We start from the raw sequence: 27,102 nt of genomic DNA on the forward strand, positions 1-27,102 counted from the left end.
CATATGCTCCCATCAGGATGGATGCCTCACAATAGGACCAAACTTATCCATTTCAAATCAAGAACTAAAATAAAACTTTCTACTTAAAACTGAGTATATCAGGATGTGTGTGTGTGTAGTATTAGTAATGGAAAACATTCTGACATAATACTTTATTTTTGGTGTCCACAGATCTTAGGATTTAACTTTATATTACAGATATTGTGAGTAGTGTCATTTAAAGTCTGGGAACACATGAGTGCAATGAGAACAGAAGTTTGGAGAAACAGAAATGTAGCCATAGAATGAATAGTACATGGGATTGAGAAGATTATGAAGGAAAAGTTGAAGTCTTCAGCCTCACTGACCTGAGGACTACAACAACAGGATGAATCTTAGATAATCCGAACTTAAATTCATGCAGGCCTCTAGATAAAAATGTCCTATAAATGCATAAATGGATATAATCTTTCATAGAAAATTTGTGGCAGCTAATATAGATTTGGGAATTCTAATGATGGCAATATATATTACTGGAGAAACAAAGATGAGAAGAAAATGAAACCTTAGCCAATACAGGTAGTGGTAGGATCAAAGTAAATTAATACCACTTAAGTGGCAACTCATGTCAACAATCTAGCTAAGAAAATTAGTACTTTCCTTTTTAATCATCACATAAACATGTTTTTTTTTTAATTAAGAACTTACTTTGTATGGATACATCATGTGTCAGTACCCTCCTTCCTACTCCAATTCTGATGAGGGCCCTCCTCACTGTGGAATTGCTAGTATTTCCCATGGGGTTGTGGGTTATGCATTGTGAGAACAGCAGACAGTTATTGGGGTGGGGGCAAGGCCTCTGGGTATAACCTCCCAACCTGTAGCTCTTATAGTCTTTCCACCACCAACCCTTTCCACAAATTCCCTAAGCCTTATTTGGTGTGTTGTAGCTCTACTTCAGTGATAAGCTCTCAGAAGCCTCTGGATTTCTGTTTGGTATGTGTTGAGTATCCTCAGCATCTGTCTCCTTCACCTTGGTGCTGATTGTCAGATGGGCCATGAAAGCAGCACTCTTGTTCATCTCTCCAATTCCTCTGTTGTTTCACCTGGGCTTTCCATTAAATATGAGAGATGGTTTACTTCCTTGGATTTCACTACCTTCTATAAAGAGAAAGCATATTCTTCAACAGAGAATGAAGTCAGCCCAGGTTAAATGGGATAAGTATTCTTAATTTAGGGAGATTTTGATATATGTAGGCCCTCTTTTAGCCAAAGAATAGTGGGAGGCTGTCATTGGATACCATAATCTTTGTCTCCATAGGATTCTGACCTGGTTTCCAGTTTCAAGTATGGTTTCCTTTCCATTATGAGTGGATCTTTTAGCCAATCAGGAAGCCAATGGTATACATTGTTCTGGTGTATACAGCTTGTCCAGTCATATCACTGTGGGTTCTGTGTTGGCAGCAAATGGTGTCTTCAGCAATAGGGTATTACCTTTTTCCTCAGGCTGGCCATCAAGTGCTTTGACAGAAGTCTGTCTTGGTTTTTTGATGCCAGGTAGGTCTCTCCCATCAATAACACAATGTGGGTAGCAACTGATTTCTGGTACTTTGAATTACAGAGCCTTTCTTTACAGATGTTCCCACAGTACTGCTGTTGAGAGTTAAATCTTTTAGTTTACCTTCAGAGAGAAAGGTTTCTATGGTACCAGCTCATTTTGGGTTTAGTTTTGTGTTTATTTCCCCCTAACTTCCCCATACCCTCTCCCTAAACCCTTCTATCCCTTTTGTCTGTTGCCTGTCAGGTATGCCAGCAACTCAAGCTGTTCCAGGTTAGAAACTACACATGAATGAAACATGCAGCATTTGTCCTGTGATTGTGTGTGTTCACTGAGGATGATCTATCTGTTCCAAACATGTACATTTAACAACAAATTTTGTGTTATTGTTTTTTCTTACTGTGAATAAAATTTCATTGTGTACATGTACCAAAACTGCATTATTCATTCATCCAATGATAGAGGTATATTCCAGTTTGTAGTTCTTATAAATTGAGCAGCTATAAACATGGTTGAGCAAATATCTCTGAAGTGAAGCACGGAGCATTTAGGATAAGTGCCCAGAAAGGGAATAACTGGATCTGTTGGTAGTTCTATATTTATTCTTTTCAGGAATCTCCATATTGATTTCCATAGTGATTGTACAAGTTTGCATTCCCACCAACAGTGAATGAGGGTTCCTCTTTCCCCACATCCTTGCCAACATTTGTTGTCCTTTGATTTTTTTAATGATTGCTGTCCATATTGGAGTAAGGTGGAATCTCATCATTGTTTTAATTTGCATTTCCCTAATAGTTAGGGATTGTTGAATATTTTCTTACGTGTGTGATAGCCATTTACATTTCTTCCTCTGAGAAGTCCCTATTCAGTTCTCTACCCCATTTTTTGAGTGGGTTGTTTGATTTTTTATTGTTTGGGTTTTTTGAGTTCTTTGTAGATTCCAGATATTAGGCCTTTGTCAGTTTTTTAGCTGGCAAAATTTTTCTCCCAATCTGTGGGTAATCCATTAGCTTTATGGGTGAAAAAGCTTTATAGCTGCATGAGATTCCATTGATTGAAAAATGGATTAATTTCCTGGGCTATAATTGTATTATTCAGGAAAAGTTCCCAACTCCTATGTCATAGAAAGTTCTTCTTTTTTAAAAAAATTTCCAATAGTTGAAGGGTTTCAGGTTTTATATTGAGGGATTTAATCCACTTGGGGTTGACGTTTTGTGTATGGTGAGATGAGTGGGTTTAGTTTCACTTTTCTACATGTGGTTATCCAATTTGTCTAGTATCATTGTTCAAGATGCTGTCTTTTATCCAGTTGTTGGCACATTTATCAAAGATTAAGTAGCTGTAGTTACTTGACCTAAGGGCTTTGTCTTCAATTCTGTTTTATTGTTCTATATGTCTATTTTTTGGTGGGGGGTTCAAGGTAGGGTTTCACTCTTGCCCAGGCTGACCTGGAATTCACTATGGAGTCTCAGGGTGGCCTTGAACTCACGGCTATCCTCTTACCTCTGACTCCCGAGTGCTAGGATTAAGGCATGTGCATACGCCTGGCTCTATATGTTTGTTTTATACCAGTACCATGCTGTTTTTGTTAGTATGGATTTGGAGTACAGCTGTAACTAGGGTATGGTGATAACTCCAGAGGTGTTTCTTTTGCTGTGAATATGGATATCCGAGGCCTGCTGCCATTCTGTATGGCTTTTGAGAACATTTTTTTCTGTCACTGTCAAGAATGATGCTGGGATTTATATTGGCATTTCATTAAATATGTATACTGATTTTGATAGAATTGCTATTTTCACAATATTAAGTCTACTTATCCAGGTGCATTGGAGGTCATTCCATCTTCTCATGTCTTCCTCAGTTTCTTTTTTGGGTGTTTATATGCTTTCATTATTAGGTCTTCACATCATTAGTTAGTGTTATTCCAAGGTATTTTATTATTTGTGGCTATTGAAAATGGGACAGACTTGCTGATTTCTCTGCACATTTGTCCTTTGCATATAGATAGACTACTAAGTTTTGTTTATTGATTTTTTATCCTGACCTTTTGCTAAAGGAACTAGTCAGCTTTGGAAACTTTCAGGCCACTTATGTATAGGATCATGCCATTTGCAAATAGGGATAATTTTACTTTTTCCTTTTTAATTTGTATCCCTTTTATTTCTTTCTTCTGTCATATTTCTTGAGCTAGGATTTCTAGTACTATGATTAAGAGCAGTGGTGAGAGATGACACCCTGTCTTGTTCCTGATCTTGATGGGGATACCTTGAGTCTTTCCACATAAAATATTATTTGGGCTTTAGATGCTTTACATATGCCCTTTATTGTGTTGAGATATAAATCTTCCATGCCTGCTCTCTCCAGCATTCTGATCATGAAGTGATGTTATATCTTTGAGGAAGGCCTCCTCTGCATCTATTGAAATGATCATGTGGTTCTTGTGATTAAGTTTATTTCTGGTGTATTAAACTTAACAATTTCCATAAGTTGAACCATCCCTGCATCCCTTGGATGAATTCTGCTTGCTCTAGGTGGATAGTAGTTTTGATGTGTTGTTGAATTTGGTTTGTGACAATTTTGTTCAGGATCTTTGCATCTAAGTTCATCAGAAATATAGGTCTGTAGCATTCTTTTCTTGTTGTATCTCTATCTGGGTTTGGATTAGGGTGCTGCTAGCATCAGAAAATGAGTTGGGGAGCATTCCCTCTTCTCAGATTGTGTGAAACACTGTGAAAAAAGTGGTTTCAGTTATTCAATGAAGGCTTGATGAAATTCCTCTGGGAACCCATCTTGGTCCTGAACTTCTTTATTTGAGGAAGTTTCTGATTACCTTTTCAATCTCAATGGATGTGATGGATTTGTTTAGGAGATTAATCTGATCTGAGCTTAGTTTTGGTAGGTGGTATGTGGATAGAAATTCATCCATTTCTTCCAGATTATCGAGTTTTGTGGATTAGAAGTTTTGGATATTCTGATGATTGTTCCAATTTCATTGATGTCTGTTGCTACCTCTCCATTTTCATTTCTGATTTTCTTAATTTGAGATTTCTCTATTTTTCATTTGGTCATGTTGGTCAGGGGTTCATCAATCTTGTGTATTTTTTCAAAGAATCAACTCTTGGTTTCATCAATTTTCTTAATTGTATTCTTAATTTCCAATTCCTTAATTCCTGCTCTGATCTTGAGTATTTCTTTCTGTCTGGAGCTCTTAGGGTTGGATTGTTCATGTTTTTCCAGTGCCTTTAGGTGAATGGTTATGCTTCTAATTTGAGATCTCTCTGTCTTTGTTATGAAGGCATTTAGTCCCCCTTAGGACTACTTTCATTGTGTCCCACAAATTTTGTTAGATTGTGTTTTTATTATCATTAAGTTATAGAATTTTTACAATTTCTTTTTGATTTCTTCCATGGCCATTCATTATCTAAAAGTGTGTTGTTCAATGTTCAGAAGCTGGTAGATTTCTTGATGTGTCTCTTGTTAATTTCTATCTTTAAAGCATTTCTTTTTTTTTTTTAAATTTAATTTATTAGTTTTCTTTTCAGCAAATACAGGCAGTTTGGTACCATTGTTTAGGCTCATCCATGATCTACCCCCTCCCATTGGACCCTCCTTGTTGATGTAAATGGGTCGTGCATTGTGGGGTTAGCCCACAGTTATTGGTACAATAAATGTCTCTGCATATTATGACCCAACATGTGGCTCTGATATTCTTTCCGCCCCCTCTTCCACAAAATTTCCCTGAGCCATGTTGGTTCATTTTTGGTCTGCTTCAGTGCTGAGGTGTTGGGGGCCTCTGAGACTCTGGCTCTCTGGTTTGGTAGGAGTTGATTTTTCTCTGTGTTCGTCTCCTTCCCCTTTGTACTGGTATCCGGTTCATCAGGAAAACAACACCCTTGCTTGTTTCGCCAACTTTCCTTAGTTTCAGCCGGGCCCCTTTTGAGGTATGTTGGGGCAGCTCTCTCCTTAGGCTCTGCATCTATCTGGAAAAGAGAAGCAGATTCTCCAACGGAGAGTAAGTTAGCACCCGGAGAATTGAGATAAGACTTACTTTTTTTGATAGAGAGTTTGATAGGTGTAGGCCCTCTTGTACCCCATGATTGATGGTAGCTTGATATTGGAGAGTGGGCTTATGTTTGGGTATGGTTCTCTCTAACTCTTGTATATTAGTTATGTTTTTCCTCAATTTCTTAATGGGCACTGACCTGTAACCCCCACTTCCAGCTTGGGGCTACCATCCACAATATGCTTTTGATTAGAGAAACCTACAAGGTTTCCCAAAACAATGACAGACTTCTGTCAGAGTACTTGATGACCCACCAAAGGCCAGTGGTGTATGGTTAGAGTTAACAGCCCCAATTGTTAAACACTTGGATCAAGTTATAATCAGTTTTATTGCAAAAGACCCTGTACACATTTATTATCAATACTAGTACCTTAACAGATACCCAACAAGTTATAAAAATACAGAAATATGCATCATGAGAAGCAAGAAATATCACACATCCCCTTTGCATATTGGCAACTTGTCACTCCTGAGCCACAGTGCTCACATCACTGAGGTCTGTGAGCAGTCACTTTTTGCATTCATCCTGAGTAAAAGATGGAATGACTTAAGTACAAATGCAACATATTATAAACAATTTCTTACAAAAAGCTCACAAATTAAACCAAAGTATTTTACAAATACCATAAAAATGTCTTTGTTTAAGCTCTCTCTCCTCATATCTGGTGAGCCAATTGGATGTCTTTGGGCATGATGGTAACTCTTGGTGTGGATGGTATACAGATTAGTGTCTTCAAACAAACCCACCTTGTATACCTCACTGGCCTCCTGAAGCACACCAATGACTGCACTCTGAAACTTCAAGTCAGTTTTGAAGTCCTGGGCAATCTCTCTCATCAACCAGATGAGCAGCTTGGTGGACTTCTGGTAACACTGGAACTCTCGAAGCACCACAGTCCCAGGCCTATAATGATGAGGTTTCTTTACCCTATGAGTAGAGTGAACACTTTTCCTGGCAGCTTTGGTGACCAGCTGTTAGAGTGTGGCTTTCCCACTGGTAGACTTAGGATCAGTCTGTTTGGTTAGGGCGATTTTCTTTCACCCAAAGCTGAAGTCTTGGGCTGTTTCTCTGATTGCCATGACATGGTGGGGGTCCAGCAAAGAGCCACTGTCACCTATCAAAGTAATGGTGCTACCCAAATGAACAACCAAACTGCTCTGCCTAGATATTATTTTGATTTACATTTGATTCATTTATCTCTTTTAAGATCTCTCTAGTTTTCTTCAATTAAGCTAAGCCTAGTGAAGATATCTGTGCACTTTTTATTTATGTGATTGTTGGCTTTTTGATGATTTGCTACCAGTTCTTCAACTTGCTTGGTCAGGGTCACATATCTTATGGCATTTTTGTTTTGGGAATCTATTTCTGTTGTCTCCTCTGTGTTTTCATCGTAGACTTCTATTATAGGACTAGGTAACCTTGTTGGAGATGTCTCAATTTTGTTTTGTGTTGCTTTTTTGCATTGGGGTCTACCCACATAAATGTGAGTCTTATTTATTCAAGGAGGAAGCAAGAATTTTCCCTTGTTGTGTCATAGTGTATGTTCTGCTTTGCATTTGAATAGAATATGTATGTGATGGCTCTGAATTTAGGGATGTGCAGGTTGTGGAGGGTGTAAGTGCACCAGTAGCTCTGTGCTGGTGCTTACTACCAAAGTTGTGGATTGAGGTCTGGGATCTTTTCAACCTGGTCTCAGCTGTATATTGAACTGTTGTTGAGGGTCCATAGCACTTGCCCTTGCTCCTCTACTGAACTCTGATTGGTTAAAGAGGACTCAATCTTTCACCCTAGTAGGTGGTCATCAGATATTTCTGTGCTCCTGAGGTGATGCCCCAGGTAGTCACTGGAAGGTAGGTGGGGTGGTGAAGAGATAGTGCAGTTCACTGTGTTCTGCAAACCAAGCCAAATCAGGGAGTTGGCTGATGTAGGGGAGACAGGGATGAAGGCCAAGGGGCACAAACAAGAGTGTCTGAAGGCAACACAGGGTGTTAATTGACTGGGAACATGGACAGAAAGACAGGCCAAAGGGCCACTTAGTAGCTCCTGCAGGCTAACACACCAAAGTGACAAGACAGGTGTGTGTACAGGCTAAGAGGCCCATTCACTGTGCCTGTTGTCCCTGAAGCAAGGAGAGGAGACAGGGATTGCACAGGAAGCAGGGGGCAGTCAGGGGAGCCTTTGGGAAGCACAGCTGCCAACCTTTCTGTGAAACACGGGCCCAAAGACCAGATGGTAAGCCATGTGTAGGACCAGAGCATCTAGTGGGCTACTTGAGAGCATGGTAATCAGCAGATTCCTGACAGTGCATCCCCCTGTGCCCATTCACCACAATTCTTGCCTGACATTACCTCAGGAGCTGAAGTGGGGGTAGGAGGCTGCCATCTTAACTTCAAGTCCCTTCCCCAAAACATTCTTAACTATGTATCAATTCCATTCTATTTCTGAATAGATTAAGGTTCAGAGATCTCAGGGGAGTTTATCTAGCTTCATGCAATAAGACTTGGCCTGGGAATGGACTCACATCTGTCCAACTTAAAAATTCATTCTATTCCTGGTACCCCATAAAATTGGTTGGAGGCAGAATTTCAGATGAGAAATGTCACAGGAAATATGGGTAATAAGCACATTTGTCTTATCATTGATTGCATACTAGCACACATTCGTGTGTGTGTGTGTGTGTGTATCCATATTCATTACTATTTAAAAATTATATGTAAACCATTCCTAATAATAAGAAGACATGAGAGACTACAGTACTTTCATAGGCACCCACAATTTGAGGGTTTAGATTCAGTTTTCCTCTACATTGAGAAAAATCTTATCAGTTTTGAATTAGAGGCCACTGAAAATTTTGTGAAAAGATGCTAGTGATTTAAAACATTAAGGCATTAGAATAAAAATAGGAAAAAGAGGAAATTATGAGGAATGGGAGGTAGGAATACTGGACAACATGTCAATGATCAGCAAAAAAGCAAGGTATGGAAAGGTCTAGGGTGTAGAGGAAGGGGGAGCATGGACAGGCTGATACACAAAATTAATGGCAACATGAATCAATCCCATACAAACCTTCCTCCAGCATACTCACTATACAAGTAATTATTCAATAAGGGAGATGGTACCCAAACAAAAGAGCTCCATAAAAGGTAGAGAAACATTACCATAAAAACATTGGTGCTATCTGGTAATTCTTGGGACCAGAATTGTGTCTCCTCCCTCCCTGCTACCCACCCCACAGTGAACACAGAGACCTGTGGTCTGGAAAATAATACAAGCTATTACCAAAGCACTTGGTTGCCTGTAGGTGCTAAAAGATATGTCCTGATTGCTGAAGACACCACAGTCTGTAGCCGCAAGCCATCAAGTGACCATGCTGGAAATGAGAGGGAATCCATTTCCCTCCTGGCTAGCCCTCATAGTGCTGGAAAGTACTATGAGAGCAGCTGGAGAGTAACAATTACCAACTGACGAATTAAGCAGGAGACCCTGCTAGTTACAAAATCGACCTGCTGAGCAAGATGTATACACTTGTGCAATAGTGGTACACAGTTGACATAGATAACCAACTGCTAATGGATTGGACATGAGACCTACTCAGTGGGGGTGAATTCATATCTAGCTCTGGGAACGAAGCCATATTTCCTAGGGTAGAAAACCAATAGGCTCCAGAAAGTACCTCCACTGCTCTCTGACTAAGAATAATAGATACATAAATATGTATTTAAAATGACTAGGATTATCCCCTTTTATTCAAACTGTTCACTTTTGGTGGGAGAATCTGTTCTGTTTTACAGATGGAGGCAAATACGGAGGAGAAGAAGGACACATCAATACATCAAAAGAGAGAGAGCTGACTGTCTACCAGGAGATGGGTCACCTCCACCTCATCTGCCTGACCCAGGAGTCAATCATTAAAGGAGGAAGTGATGAAAAACACTACTATCATGGCTAGCCTGAAAACCAATTCTAGGGAACTGATGGTAGACACTGTGGTCACTCAAATCTCATAAAAACAGAGAGCCAGTGTCTACAAAGAAAACAACACTAAATCAGATCTCTATCTTGCCCACTAAGGCCCCACTGAAGACTCTCACCAGAACTGGGGCAGGGAAGAGGATACATGTGTGCAACCTTTTTATTAAAAAATCAATAAATTACAAAAACCCAAAATATGAAGGTTTTATTCTATGGAATATAAACATAGGAATCAAAAGAAAGGTGACAAAATGGGCAGAAAAGTAAAAGATAGACATTAGATGTTTGCTAGAAGAATAAACATAGAGGATTTGGCAAAAGATCCAGTGATCCTATAAGTTAGATCAATGTATATGATCTAACCTGAAGAATAAAAAAGAAAAGGAATGAAGAAAAATGAACAGATTTAGAAACTTGGGACACTCATCAAAGCTTACCATTATATGAAAATGGAATTCCAACTAGAGAGGAGAGAGATAAAAGAATATGAAATGAGGCCAGTACTGGATGTAGAGACAGAATTCTTTTTGAAAAGAAACATTGTATTTATTTATTTGAGAGACAAAGAGCCAAATAGAAATAGAAGTAGATAGATAGATAGGTAGTAGATAGATAGATAAGAGAGAGAGAGAGAATAGTTGATGGGTGCACCAGGGCCTCTTGTCATTGCTAATAAACTCTAGACACATGTTTATGCATGACTTTGTGCATCTGGCTAACCTTGGTCCTTAGGCAGGCAGGCGCCTTAACCACTAAGCCATCTCTCCAGCCCCATAGAGAATTCTTCTGGTATTATGCCTTAATGATGCATTCAAGGAAACTGTCCAAACACTGGAACACCTTGTAATCCCACAAGAAATCACAGAGTAATGGATCCCACAGGATGGGTATAAAACCCATAGATAGATAGATAGGTAGATAGATAGATAGATAGATAGATAGATAGATATAGATATAGATATATAGATATGTTTTTTCCTTTCTTCTTCTAGCTGGTTTTAGAATGATTTCATGAGACAATATGAAAAACCAGTATTGTTAGTACAATATATAAAATTATAAGCAATAATATCATAAATGAAGTTAGAAGGAACATATCCATACTGGAGCAAATTGTATATTTCACTAGAATTGTTGGCCAGTATTTTGAAGTATCATTCCTAAATCAAAAATTAGTAACTGAAACAAATAGCAAAAGCCTCACATAGGAATTAAAGTGCTCTGCTAAAAATATGTATCCTGCACCAAAAGAGTCAGTTAAGGAGAAGCCCAGGAATTTAAGGACAAGGGACAGATCAAAAATGAATTATAAGAGTGTGAGGAGGTATTATCAAAGGGGGCTAGATGAAGGGAAGGATGATTTCAGCAAAGTGAAATGAACTTTGAGAGGGAGGAAAGAACTTGTGCTCTTTTGGCAACTAAAAATAGGAAGTTTTCTTATGAGCTGGAATGTTTCTTCAGCTAAATTGCTTTTTGTTTTCTTAAGATAGGCACTCTCTAAAAATGTAGGATGTGAGTACTTTATAGAAAATCAAAATTAATATTGACTAGTCACTGGGGAAGGGGGTAACTGGCTTTCTTAATTAAATTTACATAAGTATTATACATATTCCGTAAAATGTTTGGCTATGTGTTTCTCAAAGTATCTGCATCACAGTATTCACTACACTCAAAGATCAGTTTTTCCTTGCAGATAATGGACATAACACAGCAGACCTGGTGAAAAACATTTCCTTTGGCACTTTCTCCTTGTTCAGACAGAGGACAGAAACCACAGTAGGTGACTGTACTAGTTCAGGATACAGTCACCAGCAATTTTCATGACACACTAAATGAGCTGATCAAATTTCTGCTTATTAAGAAATATTGCCTGTGACAATGATTGGTGATGACGTGTCTCTCTTAAAATGAATTGTCACTTCTTTTTCCAAAATGAAAGTATTTTTGCAAAATATTGGTTCTACCTCTTCTATTAAGCATTCACTGACCTACTAATGCTATTTGGTACTATAAGATACCTCAGTTGTTAAAATGGATAATTTTGGTGATGATATTTAACTGAAAAATTGATACTGATTTATTAAAATTGGAGTTCTTGGAGCATCACTGGTATCTGGGGCTGGAAGAGAGTAGCATGATATTTTCTTTTCCTGAATATTGGCACTGGCTTTGTCTTTCTGATGTCTGATAATTCTACAAAATAGGTCGTGTCTATATTTGTTACACCCCAGAAATCCTTTTGAATAGAACAGATTTCTATTTACTACAAACTGAAAAGGTAGTAAGGGTACCCCTAAAAGGCTGAATCATAATTTCTCCACAGCATTTTGTACTGCTATCTACTTCATCCTTCAAATTGTTTCTCTTGGTTTTCACAGTATTACTGCACTGCATTCTCTTTCTGAATTCCTGTATAATTTTTCTCTTATGAATTATTCCACATGGATATTACTCATGTTAATGTGCTAAGCTCATGTTTGTTTTCGATTCAATTCTACCCATGGATGGGAATCATTCTCAACATACTGTGAGCTATGAAGTTCCAAATATGTACTTCATTGTAACTTAAATTACAATCTTCTAATATATATTATATGCAAACATTCAATCCTTTACCCCATTCCTGCATTTGCTTACTTATCTCTTGCCATGTAAAAGTTGCTGTTTATTTTTCTACACTGGAATATACATTGTCCTGGTGGTAGAAATATTATAGTTTGTCAACTAGATGACACATATTCGTATGCTACTATGTGCAGTCACTTGGTGCATGTATACAAACACACACACAGCTTTTATCCTGCTCCTAAAGAAAATCAGGTTTGGGAACTTTACAGTTTCCAGACCTATTTGTTTAAAATTATATAATAATGCAAAACAGGGTCCAAACACTGGACTATTCTCATCCCATTCCACCAAGTTTAAATTGTCCACAATCTTAACACACTGATTTATTCAAGCGTCTCTCCATACTCATTCTTCCCATTAGTTATAATTTTCTCCTGTTACATAGTAGAGAACTGTCACCTTACTAGAAGGAAAACCACCTGTATGACCTACCTGCATATACCCATCAGTCTGTTCAGCCCATGATTAGTTTCTGCTTCCCAGGCTGGAGAATCTTATCTGAATGGACTTGCTGTTTATGGAATATTTTTCAGTCATTTTGTTTTTGTAGTTCACGTCAGAACCACCTTGCTTAATCACAGGGAAAGAAACTTGAGCCAGCATTCTAGTGAACCTCAGGCTTATACTAAGTCAGGAAACTATTTTTCAATTTGCAATATTCCTATTTATGCCTCCAAATTCATGTTTGGCTTAGGCAATTTTTCCCTTGAAAGCCTCTTTTGGAGCTAAAAGCCATACACCATGACAGGACTCCTTCAGGACAGCTTGAAACACATTTTAATGGCTTGAAAGTTAGACCAGACTACATTCAAATCCATGACATTTTGTAACTGATATTTGAGCAGATACCTCTGTACACATTGACCCCAAAACACTTGTGTGGACTATAAATAAAAATAATTTGATCAGATCAACATATGCTTTGATAAGAATATTTATTTGTTGTTATTGAAAAATATACAAAGGGCAAAAGGTTGCTTAGTTTCTGGTTTTCCATAGTACAGAAGGTCATTATAAGAAATAGAAACATCTGTTGTGTATACCAGTTTACATTTCTAAGGCATTGAGGCTAAGAACAGCAGTTCTGCATACCTAGTTGCATGTATTTGAGCTGAAATAGACTGAGGCACACCAGGCAGGCAAAGGATTTGAAACCATATGGTAAAATTCATCATCATGCATTTGTGTCTTAGAACTTTATGTCCCTTCCCATCTTTCATTGCTTTCCAAGTGTACAGAGTTGTTCATAGAACACTGGCAATTATTGACTCTTCAAGAGTTTGTTTACACCACCACAAATGAGACATACTGAACAGAACAATTTCATGGACAGGTTCTGTCTCTTACCAAAATGAGGCTCCTATAAGAGAGAGAGAAAAAAAAAAAAAAAAAAAAAACCTGATTTTCGAAGGCACAGTGGAGATAGGTTTAATGCATTAAATATAACATGAATCATTCACAACAACAAGTTTAGCATTTCAGGGAACTTTTGTTAATACAACACAGTTGGTCACACAAAATACAAATGCTTCTGTTGATTTGTCTTGGCAACTCAGATACATCAACAGTGCTAACAGTTTAACAGCTTTGTTCTCATCTGACAGAAAATAATGGCAGTTCTGCAAGGCAAATGTTAAACCTGACTGTATGTATTTATTAATTCCACAGTGTTTTGACAGATTATAAGGGATGGAACTCAGAGGATGCTGACATGCTCACTGAGGGCTTTCATCTCTTTTTCTTCCGTCTCAGGACCATCACTTTGGCTAGCACTTGGGTTGATCAGGTGTGTGGGATACCGTAGCCCCTGTTCGCCTGCATGCTGTTCCCATCTTGAGTCATCACTTTCATGGGTAATGTAGCGTTCTCCCATTTTGCATTCTAGCTCTCGTAAATCTAACCAAGTCTGATAGTCCTGAAGAAGAAATTTCAAAATATTACCATAGAGATCATTGCAGATGAAAACATTTGTTCATAGTTGTCAATTCTTATAGTCTTCTACTCTAACAGTACTATGCCATTTACCATGATCCTCAAGTGACAGCATCAGCACCAAGGTCATTCTATGTGCTTAATCTTTGAACATGAATGCTGCTTACACCATGTCATGATCCCAGATATGGGTCATTCATGCTTGTTCTAAAGTAATTAGGAATGTTAGTATCTCTTCAGAGCTTAATGCCTACAAATAATCCTTCAGCATTTCAGAGTATCATTTTCTTATGCTTTAAGTTCAATGTGAAAATAACAATATTTAAGTGACAGCAACACATACATCCATCTACTTTGCATTTTCCATGTATGTGTGTCCATTTGTAATATCCTAGGGATTAAAAATTGAGCTTCTGAATAAGCATAGTGCATGACCGGATGGGCATCTATTTGGACAATTAACAGGATTAAACACACAGATGCTTTGCAAATCTGGTCTTCTGAGTTCTGTCATGGTCTTTGGCATTTAGGATGGTGAGGAAGTCTGTGAATGTGTGTGCACCTCTCTGTCCTTCTCCCCCCCCACTCCAGCAGAGAGAGGTCTATAAACACACAGATTTTATTAAACCCTAAGAAGTTACATGCATTTTGGAAAAATATTAGGATAATCACATTTCAAAAAATATGACAAAAATATTTTATAATAAATATTAAAATATTACTAAATATCTGCACACTTATCCAAGTAAGAAAACTAAATGAGTGATTTTATTTACCTGTAGCCAAGGATGACTCAAGGTTTTATCTACACTGTAACGCTTTCTCATTTTCACTTGCAGTAAGTTGTTGATAAGATCAATGGCTGAAAAAAATGTAGTCATTGGTAAAATTAGATGGCAAATATGGGACAAATGCATGCTTACAGTTTACATCACATTTGCCATTGCAGAGACTTAAACATACATCAGTAACCTAAACAGAAAAATCCTTCAAAATTCTAAAACCTTAGGCTTCACTGAACCTTGGATACCAAAACGACAACAACAGAAACAAAACAAAAACAAAAATCAAACAAACAAACAAACAAACAAACAAAAAGAAGATGGAAAGATGGAAATAAGTAGGAAAGAAAACCTAATGTTAATGCAATCCGATGTACTCCATTATGTTTATTCAGTGTAGGCATGTCCTTTAAATAGTAATAATTTAAAAATATCTTGCATAAACATCATGATAAAACTAATACTAAGGAGAAAAATTACTAGATAGTTGAATATGCATAAAGGGCTTTATATTCTTGAATTAGCTGAGTATGGTGGCTCACATCTATAATTCCAGAGCTTAGGAAACTAGGTCAGAAGGGCCATTACAAGATAAAGGCAAACCTGAACTGCATGATGATTTCAGACCAGCCTGAGCTACAGTGTGAGAACCTGTTTCCAAAATTAATCTTAACTAAATTACAGACATTTGGATATCTAATTTTAAGGAAAATATAGCAAAACTTGGATGATGTCTCATGATACACTCACAGCCTAAAAACCAAGAATAGCAGAGGAAAACACTTGTATCCCTTTTAATGTGCTTAAAAAAATAACCAATAAATTAGTATTGTATTCACTTTCATTGACTTCAGAGGAGAAGGCAAATACTGCTTCCCTTCGACCTGGGATACCCTCCCCTGTTGGAGATACTATACATGCAAGAAAAAGTGGCCATTCTAATTATCTTCTACACAAAACAAATTACCATGTGACAGAGTCCTTAATTTTCTGGAAATTATGTTTGTAGCCTTAGTTTATTATTTACTTAAATATTATACTTCTCAATTATTTTTATAATTTCAGTTTTTCTTTCATTTTATCATTTCCTCCCTCAATAAAAGTAAAGCAAGCATATATCAAACAGAGAAAACATATGCATTTCAGAAAGTTTACTTTCACTCTTGAACTTCCCCAGGCATTAGTTCTGAGAGAAGGGTTTTCTATCAAAAGAATCTTAATATTTAAAGTAATGATAATCCATGTCCCAACATTCCCCAAGCACCAAATCTTCAATGAGGCAGCTTTAAAGACTTCATTCTTCATTATTTGATCTACATCAACTTGTGTGGATTTGAGGGGGAAAAAGCCTGTTCCAAGGAAGAAAGTGTGTGACATTCAGTCAGACTGAGGCCAAATCCTCCTTGTTGTCAAGCAAACAAATGAACTGCACAGTCTTTTGTAATCTATGGTTGTGTTTCTTTCTTCAGCACCTATATTCCAAGTATTTGCCTGCAACGAAGGGCTATAGAATCAATAGTGAGTGACTCTTTGGGGAAATAAAACACAGCAGCACATGCACTGAGATGCCATGTATGCCTGTACAGTGTTACCACAACTAGGGCACCTGAGGAAACATAGTACTTAGTATAATTTTACATTGCAATAGTATATTCTCAGGGAGCTTTTGAAAGTAGAGTCCGCTCAGTGAACTGTGTGTTAGGCATGGGCTTTAAGACATCCATTCACATGATTTACTCACTGGTGAGTAAAGTGCACCTTCCACTCTGGCTGCTGTGAACTCACACAGAAAAAAATGGAGGATGAAGGGCAAAGGGAGAGCTTATATGCTACTGTAAGTATGCTCCAGCCTTACCCTGCTTCAGGCCTGGCATGGAATAAGTACATGTTATTAATTCACTCATTCTGCTTTGAATTCTATAATTAGGAAGGTAGGAGTACAGTAGCTCAACAAAAGGTCTGGTTTGTGCCCAAATGGGCCCCAACAGTGAACCACACTACCTAAAGTGGGGGGAAGTACAGCCAGAGAAGAAAGTAGGTGTGTCTAAAGGGAAAGGGAATATGCACAGATGAAAAACTTATTCTGAAAGAAACCTACAATCCTGTCTGACTGCCACAACAAGGCAGTGATGTACCTCACAGAGAAAATGCTTTAGGACATAAGAAAAGAATTAGTGGGGATATGTATATGTATATAAATACAGCTTGTGGTCCTTGGAAATCCAAGATTATTAATTATTAAATGTAAGAACCCATAGTTAAATGTTGTGACCATTTTGTTACTGAGAAAAAATAAATACATTGCTGGTATCTGAGAGCACCATTCACTTATCACTGCTTCTGAAGCTCTCAGATAATTTTCATTGAATTCTATAGAATCCAGCATTAACTGCCCTATCCAAGATGACTACATCCATATTTTAAAATGTGATTTTAAAGTTTTTCTTCCATTTCTATTTTTATGCAATGCTCTCCCTAGGGGCCATGTCCAAATTACCATATACTCAAGTAGCAAGATGTCCTCATATGGATGTAATCGCTCATTCACCTGTCCATTCATGAAATCTTACCAAAGCAATTAATGCTGGCAATTTCTTAGGGCACAAAATGTGAATCACAAAGCTCTGACCCTGAAAACCCTACTCTCGTTGCAGAGGCAAAAGGAAGGTCACACTCTTACTCTCCTGCACAGATTAGAAAATGACAAAGGGAGACTATTTTGTAATGTAGCGAATGGTAACTTTATAAGAAGAGTGACTTGCCAATATATTTTTATAGCTAATCTTTATAAATTCTAATGTCGAGTTTTAATGATTATTTTAAATATTTTATGTAGTTTGCTTAGTGAAAATCTGCATCTCATCCTTTTATATTATGAGAAAGTTATCAGATTGGCTAATATTTGAAATTATAAGTTTTATGTGGAAATCTAAAGTTCAAAATGTAAGTTACACAAGTGTTAAACTCTGTATTCTAATTTGTATACACCTTGAAACTGTACTGCAAAACCATTGTGCTTGTTTCATATTGTTCACTGTGAAATTAAAGAATATTTGATAAAATTGAAAAAAAGAAAAGAAAATGACAAAGGGCACTATTGAAAATCTGTGACCATTGATTAATATCCTACTTAAAGAAAAATATCTGTTTAACTTCTCTTCATGGGTCGTGTGTGTGTTAAATGTAATGGAGAATTGATGCTCTATGTGGCAGGTTTAGGTCCCTGAGAACAGCAATTCTCCATACTCTATATTTCACAGCACCTTCATTGTCTCTTAGCATACAAGTCTTCCTACAATAACCTTATTGCAATAGTTATTGCTTCTTGTAAATGACGCTGTTGGAATTTTGATAAGAATTTTACTTATATGAACAGGCAATTTGATTTACATACACTGGCATTATTTATAGGGCCTAGGATTCATGTTGGAGTTTAGTTCTTCTCATGACAACTCCATGAAAAAGTAGTGACTGCTGACTTGGACCAGGTTACTTACAGTGCTCTTTGGAACTACAGTTTTTCCTTTTCTAAAACGTACATATTCAAGTAGTCACTGCAAATGTTAGGACAGCTGAAGCTCTGAATAGTCCATTTGCCAGGTGCAGAAAGACACCCAAAGAAGGCAGAATGGAAGTATATATGCAGATGCTGAGGGCTTTCTCTTAAAGGAAAAGAAACATTCCATTAGACCATAATTGTATATAGTTTCTTCTGGTACCAAAATATCAAATTATCCCTGAGACTGTACAGACTATGAGGCAGTCTTTCTCTGCTTGAAAGCAAATATCACACAGCATTGCTGTGAATAAACTGAAGGGTATCCAAAGCTTGGTCAAAATCCCACAAAAATGAGATAATGGGTCCCTCAGGGCACAGCTCTGAGTCCTAGCCCTTATTTTGCTCTTTAGGCATGTTAGTGCTGGTCTCCCCACTCATACTACTAGATCTTAGCTCCTTTAGATCACATAAATTGAGCATTCATTTTCCACTACATTACATAAATCTTTAAAATAAAAGATGCACTTAAACGTTTAAAGTATTAGAACATTGTTTGCTAAATAGAATTTGGTAGCGTCTAATACATTAATGAGAAATTTATATGGCCCTTTTCTCAGCTTTAAGTTTTGATAGCCATATTGTTTATTTATTTTGGCTACTCCTGGATGATAGGACATCACAACTCCAGCGTGTAACAGATATGATCAACAGTAACTTCAATCAGAAAATCTCATGTGGAGAATTCTTATAATACAGATTGCTTGTTTTGTAATGAGTATCATAAAGGGGGAGTTATTTATGATTCCGCATGTCTCATCTTTTTGTCTAGGTGCAATAACCTACCTTTTCTCTAGCCCTAAATTATTCAGGTTCGTATTTCAAATAAATAATCATATCATGCCCATTCTTTTAACAGAAGCTATCAACAGTTAACGTCTGTGCTCCCTGCCTGCCAGCCAGCCTCTGTTGCCTGTCATTCTGCTTCCCTGTCTGCGGCAAGGTGGTGCTTCATGATCCCCTCCCTTTGCTTTGCTTCATGCTCATGGTAAATTGTGTGTTTATTTTAAAAATCGTTTTGCAACACTTCACATTCCAGCTCTCAACCCAGCATGCCGTTGCCCGGCAACACTAACTGGGACGCTCCTCTCAGGAGCTGAGACCAGAGGCTGCAAGCAGCAAACAAGGCCACTGGAAATCATCATCTCACCCGTTCCGGGAGTCAATTACCGGAACCCAATGAAATGCAAGACCTTTAGAGACTCAAGTTGATGTCTTTCCTGTTGTCAGTTCTTTCCTCTGTGAATGGTTACTCTTTTGCTTCACATTCAACTGCATTTCCTCGTTCAGGCTGGCAACACAGTCTGGGAAATCATGAATCGTTTCAACACAAGCATATAGAAGTCATCAAACTCATGCCTATCTGACTCAAAATTTAAGGCAGAAGTAAAATATATTTGTATGGTTCTGATAGGTAGGACTCACCCCCCTCTCAATCTTCCCTGCACATGAAAACCCTCTGAAAATTTTTGAAGAATGTATACCCAAAGACTAAGAAAAATCCTTAGGGAAGGAAGTTCCAGGAAGTTCATTTTAGAAGTCCCTCAAGTGTTTTTTATGTAAGTAGCTGGAGCTGAGCATGGCTGCTTAACAGCTCAGATTTTCACAGACATGAATGAAAGCAGAGATTTTAAACTGAAGGCACTAAATTGATGAGTCTAGGTGATGCCTAACAGTCTGTCTGTTCATGGTTCCCTGCTAATGCCAATAAAGTTGGTCTTCACACCAGATTTTTAAAATTAATTTATTTTTCTTGTATTAGGCTTGAATTAAGAACTTGTAACTGAAGGACTCAGGAACCAGAGGAATGCCATGACAGGCTTCAGAGTCACCAGTAGGCCTAAGTTTCGGTTTCCCAGCAAGGTTTAAATAAGAATTTAGGGCTGGAGAGATGGCTTAGCGGTTAAGCGCTTGCCTGTGAAGCCTAAGGACCCCGGTTCAAGGCTCGATTCCCCAGGACCCACGTTAGCCAGATGCACAAGGGGGCACACGCGTCTGGGGTTCGTTTGCAGAGGCTGGAGGCCCTGGCGCGCCCATTCTCTCTCTCCTTCTCTCTATCTGCCTCTTTCTCTCTGCCGCTCTCAAATAAATAAAAATAACAAAAAAAAATTAAAAAAAAAAAGAATTTAACAGTTACTGAAAAAAGATCACAAATTGCTTATGCCATACATTTCTATGGTCATAAGACAAGTTGCTTAAGTTCCTCAAACACACATAGTCAATCACAATAAAGGTTACCTAATCTGCTGGAACTTCCCCTAGCCCCCTGCCTACCAGCTCTGGCCCCCAGCATTCTAAGCCTATCAGAAAAATATAAGTGCAGTTACTACTTAAATCTACCAATCATGTAACCATTGCCCTACTTCTTTGTTCAAATCCCTATAAAAAAAAAACCCTGCCCCCCTGCTGCTCAGGGCTCTTGTACGGATCCACTGCGTTGGTGAAGTCAAGAGTCTGAGCTTAAGCCCAAAATAAAGCCCCTTGCCTTTGCATACACGTTTGGTTCTCCTTGGTGGTCACTGGGGGCGCTGAGAACTGGGTATAACAGTAACCTGTATGAAATTATATGTATTTCCTGTTATTGGAGCAATTTAAGACTATACTAGATAACTGCTCAATAGATTGGTATGGTAAGACAATATATGGTTTGGATAAGATTTTTTAACATCTTGTATTTTGTAGTATTATTTTCTGTTGTTATTATACATGGAAACAAAGTTACCAAAAATTTTAACTATTCTTAATGCTACAGCAGACATCTCCCCATACATTCAAAAATCCTATTTGGCTAAAGCCAAATTATGACATACATTGAGAAGTAAAAATTTCAGTTTATAATTGAAATATATAGTAAATATTGTGGAGGGGACAAATAAACAGGCAAATTTGAACATACAAAATGCTAAGTTCTTGCTAAGATTTCTGAGCAGGTTCTCCATAAATTATCACTTCTTAGAGAAAATCCTATTATATGTTAATTGTTTTAATGTAAAATCGAGTTCTTCTTCATGGTACATGGTTTCACATCTTACTTCAATGGATTATGAAATATTTATTGGGAAAACCCACAAACTCACTCTACTGGTAGACATAATTCAAATCATTATGTGTTTGGTTTATAATTGTGAAGTCCCTTTATAATAAATAAAATGAATGAATTTTAAAAAATTAAACCCACTTCCAGAATTTTAAATTGAAATCATTTACGATGTTAACCCCTCATGGTGGCTCTGACCCACATAATTTATTTACTTTGTCCACTGTGATTAATTTTCCTGAAACCAAGTCAGCATTTCTAATCAGTTCATTGGCCAATTCCTGCATTCCTCCCTCAAGCTGTTATGTCTGACAGTGGTGTTAATATGCTGACAAACCAATCTACTCATTAATATTCAGCAGGCCTGCTGGATCTGTGAGCCTAATAAACTGTTACATACAGTTTAATTATTACAACGACAATTGTCTTTTGTGCTTCATAGCATTGGATTTCTGTGTCTCAGCTGAGGCTTATTTTCAATGGGGTTATCTTTTTGTTTTTGTTGTTGTTGTTTTGAACAATATGTAGTGAAAAAGGGACCTACAGCTGGTTCCTTTTCATGGCAAAGTGCTACTTCAAAGTGTTTAGCATTCTGCAACACTATGAGTTTTGAAAACATACCATGTGGTAATGGTGCCAGGCTTTTATTTAGCTTTTCTTTGTGTTTTTATTTGTTGCGTTTTTTAAATCTCCAATTTCTGGGAGGGAGGAATATACTTGTAACAAACGTCATTTGAATTTACTAAGTTTAATGATCAAGATTACCTTTAAAATGAAATTACAATGGTTTGATAAATATAGTGGAATCATAGTCATTCTATGCTTAGAGATACTGCATTTCAATCTGTAATGTACAGCTGAGAATTGAGCTTACCCAGGAGAATCAACAAGAGCCATGTGTCTGAGGAAAGAGGCATAGATACTATCTTTGAAACTGCCCAGTCTAGCAAGAGGAGGACACCCATGTTGCTGGTATATCAATCATTCCAATAAAACTATTTTTTCACTAAAGCAAGCTTTCTGGTCAATGCTTTCATTTTCTTTTTTCCCTTTTATATATGGTTTACCAAGGCTTCCTATCTGATCTTAATTCTCAAGAATACTGACTAGCCATGTGACCTTGGAGCTGAACAGTAACAACACAGCAGGCGGTTGCAGAATAGGTGCTTTTCCAGACTTCACCTGTGAACACAGAAAATGATCTTCTGTCTGCAGGGTTTGAGGGCTCCTTGTGAGACAATTTCTCAGGCTACCTCTGTGTTCATTACTGACTGCCTGCTTCCCTTATGGCATATGAAGGAGTATCAAAACTCAGAAGAAAAAAAAAGTAATTTCTCTGGTGGTCTTCTCTGCTCATAACTAGTGCTCTTGAAAATAACTCTGTCTCTAACTGAACACATCAATAAGAAGATGCAAAAGAATTGTTACTCAACAAGGGCTTTACTATTCAAGTCTGTTTCTCATCATGAAGCAACCTGCCCTAAGACCCACATTGCTTGGTTACCTGTGCCACTTCACTCCTAAGAATTAACTCTGGGGAAAGCAAAAGCTGTAAGATCCAGTTATACATATGAAAGAATCAATTAACTTCAGTCATGATTCTTGGCAAATGAAGGAATGTAGGAAAAGAGAATTCACTTGTCTTTCACATTTAAATATTCTCCTCTGTGTGGGCATGATACACTTAGGACCTAAGATAACATCTACCTCATTTGTTCAGTCACACTGTGGTGACTGGTGCTACAGAAAAACAAAAACAAAACAAAACAACAAAAAAAACCCAAAAAACCAGAATCATAAAGCTCTTCAGTAAACAAAATTTATATGCGACAAATATATATAGTTTACTTAAACATTTGTACAACTATGTGTGGGAGAATTATATAAAAGGTATCATTCAATATATTCCTCTTTCCTTTATGTACAATATGAAATTGTTTCTTTTTATTTACTTATTTATTTTTGCAAAGGCTATCATCCACACTGGATAAAAAGATCTCAGTTTGTAAGAAAAGTTCAAAATCATAATAAAAGCCTCTCATCTCACTGTTTAGAAAACACCTATTTTAACTGTTAACAACTTCTACTGATTACTTGTACCACAAAATCATACAGCAGGACTTCCGGTTAAGATGGCAGTGTAGGTACCTCACCAAAGCAGTGTAGGGGGGAAAAGACAAAAAAAAAAACACAAAACAAAAACAAACAAACAAACAAACAAAAAACAAGCAAAACACACACACACACACTTTTACTAAAAAGTGAGGTGTATAGGAAATTGAAACAGCAGCAGAGAAGTAGAAGAGATACAGAGCATCCAGAGCCCAAACTGGCAGGCAGAAGCGCCTCCAGTGGGCGGGTCTGCACACCAGACAGTGGCAGCCGAGGCGCTCCTCTTGAGCGGCAGGAAAAGCCAGACGAGGGGATTTTCCACTCACACCGGAGCTCTCTGCACACTCAAGAAACGTAGAAAACCACGGTGAACAATGGAGAACCAGTTCACGAGGTAGAAGAACAAGTGGAACAGTGGGCCAAGTGAGCAGCATCAGTTCCCTCCCCTCTGACCACTAGAGCCCAGCCTGCTGGAATAGCACAGCAATCCAGGGACCCAGCCAGCCTACTTAACTGACAGATCACCAAAGAGAGACCCAATCAAGAGTGCAGCTGAGACCAAAATCATCCCAAAAGGTAACTGGGATTACACCAGGTCAGTATTATAAACCTGGTATGTATGCCTGAACCAGAAGTGCTAATTGCACCTTCCATATCAGGATAAATTATATGTTAAATCAGATGGATGGTCAAATTTGCCATTCTTAAATAAGCTGTAGTTTGGGCTTGTTATTTGTTGCTTCTTGAATTATAGTGGCTTTGTTTACTCTTCTGTTATACATTAGGGAAAGGTCTCACCTGGTCACAAGCTGACTTGGAACCCTCTACAGACCAGAAATCTTAACCACCTTGTTGTCAGGATTAAGGGAGTGGTTGAGGCACCGCACAACCTAAGGGACAGACAGAGGATCTGGTTGTCATAATACCTACTCTTGGATAAATACTCTGAGCTGTCTTTCCTTGAGATTGTACATTGTTTAGTTAAATTTTAGAATCTGCCTGTAATTTGTTCCTCTTAGCCTACTTGAATACTTTCATGGCAGGCACACCCAACACCTAGAGTCACTTCTGTACATACTCTGAGAGCCTTCAGAGCCACACCTAGTGCCTTAAGCTCCTACCCTGAAGATATATAACATCAGATTGATTGATACATCTCATAATACCCAGCTAACTGGAAAATCCAATCATTAAATAATCTAAGATGCAAAAAATATATACATTATAACACAAGAAACACCAAAAATCAAGACAATATAAATCCACCAAAAATTACTAATGCAACAGAAATGACCTCTAATCAGAACGAATTAGAGGAAATTCCTGAGAAAGATTTCAAAAAAGTGATTATAAATATGCTCAAAGTACTCAAAGAAGAATTCAAAAGAAGCAAAGAAAACACAGAACGCCAATTTAATGAAATAAAGAGGTCAATACTAGACATAAATAAGGAAATAGAAATAATAAAGAAAAACTAGCTAGAATTGCTAGCAATAAAGAACAGTTAATGAAATGAAAAACTCTATAGAAAATCTCACCAGTAAAATGGATGAAGGAAAGGACAGAATATCTAAGCTAGAAGACCAGGTGGCAGATCTAATATAGTTCAACAAAGAGAAAGACAAACATACAGAAAAGTATGAGTGGGAATTCCAAGATATTCAGGACACTATGAAAAGATCAAACATAAGAATTCAGGGCATAGTAGAAGGAGAAGAATTTCACTCCAAAGGCATAGTTGGTGTCTTCAACAAAATCATAGAAGAAAACTTCCCCCAAATTGGGAAAGAGGTGCCAATGCAGATACAGGAATCCTCTAGAACACAAGCCAAACAAAACCTGGAAAGAACCTCTCCTTGCCACATTATAATCAAACTACCAAATACACAAACCAAAGAAAAAAAATATTGAAAGCAGTCAGAGAGAAAAATTAAGTTACCTACAAAAGAAAGCCTATCAGGATTACAGCAGATTAGGGAACACAAAATTTAACAGCCAGAAGGGTGTGGAGTGATGTATTTCAAGTTCTGAAAGATAACAACTGTCAACCAAGGTTACTTTATCCTGCAAAGTTATACATTCATATAGTTGGAGAAATAAGGACATTCCATGACAAAAGCAGACTAAAGGACTACTTGAAGCCAACACCAGTTCTACAGAAAATACTTGAAAAAATCCTCTATGCTGAAGAAAAAGATATAAGGAACTGGGAACAAGCAAACAATACTTAAATACTAGTTAACACAAGCAAGCAAAGGTAAACCTGGAAGAACTACAAAAAAAGGCAAAAAATGAATATACACCTTTTAATAATATCTCTTAATATCAATGGCCTCAATGCCCCATCAAAAAGACATAGGTTTGCAGACTAGGTTAACCAGCAGGATCCTTCAATGTGTTGCCTCCAAGAAACCCGCCTTTCTACAAAGGATGGACACTATCTTAGGGTGAAAGGTTGGAAAACAGTGTTTCAAGAAAATGGACCTAGAAAACAAGCAGGGGTTGCTATCCTAATATCTGACAAGGTAGACTTCAGTCCAACATTAGTTAAGAAAGATAAGGAAAGACACTATATTGATTAAAGGCACCCTCCAACAGGAGGACATTACAATCCTAAACAGATATGCACCTAACATGCAGGCCCCCAGATTCATCAAAGAAATGCTATTAGAACTAAGGTCATACATAACACCAAACACAGTGGTCGAGGGTGACTTCAACACCCCACTCTCATCAATTGACAGGTCATCCTGGGAAAAAATAAACAAAGAGGCATCTGAACTAAATGAGGTCATAGAAGGAATGGACCTAACAGATATGTACAGGACATTTCATCCAAATGCTGCAGAAGATACATCCTTTTCAGCAGCACATGGAACTCTCTAAAATAGACCATATATTAGGACACAAAGCAAATCTTAACAAATACAGGAAAATTGAAATAATTCCTTGCATTCTATCTGACCACAATGGGATCAAACTGCAAATCAATAGCAAGAAAGGCATAGAGCATACACAAAATCATGGAAATTAAACAACACATTACTAAATGATAAATGGGTCAATGAAGAAATCAAAAGGGAAATCAAAAAATGTATAGAGTCAAATGATAATGAGAATACAACATACCAAAATCTCTGGGACATAATGAAGGCAGTTCTAAGAGGTAAATTTATAGCTTTAAGTGCCTATATTAAGAGATTAGAAAGTCATGAGTAAATGACCTAGTGCTTCACCTTAAAGCTTTGGAAAAAGAAGAACAAGGTAAACCCAAAATCAGCAGATGGTATAAACAAGATTGATAAACCCTTAGCAAATCTGACCAACAGAAAGAGAGAAGAGACACAAATTAATAAAATTATAGATGAAAAAAGATATCATCACAACAGATGCCAGAGAAATTCAAAAAATCATAGGGACATACTATAAAAACATATACTCAACAAAGTATGAAAATATGGAAGAAATGGATGATTTTCTTG

The 27,102-nt window shown here is 37.5% G+C and overlaps 1 protein-coding gene across 4 annotated transcripts in view; it reads right to left on the reverse strand.

Annotated features, from left to right (window-relative positions):
- Positions 1 to 13,117: 13,117 nt before the first annotated feature.
- Positions 13,118 to 27,102, reverse strand: part of Prkd1 (protein kinase D1) — a 390,066-nt gene continuing 376,081 nt past the window's right edge. For 3 of the 4 annotated variants that reach the window (XM_004661851.3, XM_045155177.1, XM_045155179.1), the window contains 2 exons: positions 14,910 to 14,995; positions 13,118 to 14,116 (listed from right to left, as the gene is read on the reverse strand). In XM_004661851.3, the coding sequence (XP_004661908.3) occupies positions 13,898 to 14,116; positions 14,910 to 14,995 (305 nt within the window). In that variant the 3' untranslated portion in view covers positions 13,118 to 13,897. Of the gene's footprint in view, positions 14,117 to 14,909; positions 14,996 to 24,473; positions 24,511 to 27,102 lie in introns of those variants that run through there. The other variant, XM_045155178.1, reaches the window with a different exon arrangement.

Source organism: Jaculus jaculus, chromosome 7 (assembly GCF_020740685.1).
Source record: "Jaculus jaculus isolate mJacJac1 chromosome 7, mJacJac1.mat.Y.cur, whole genome shotgun sequence".
NCBI lineage: Eukaryota > Metazoa > Chordata > Mammalia > Rodentia > Dipodidae > Jaculus > Jaculus jaculus.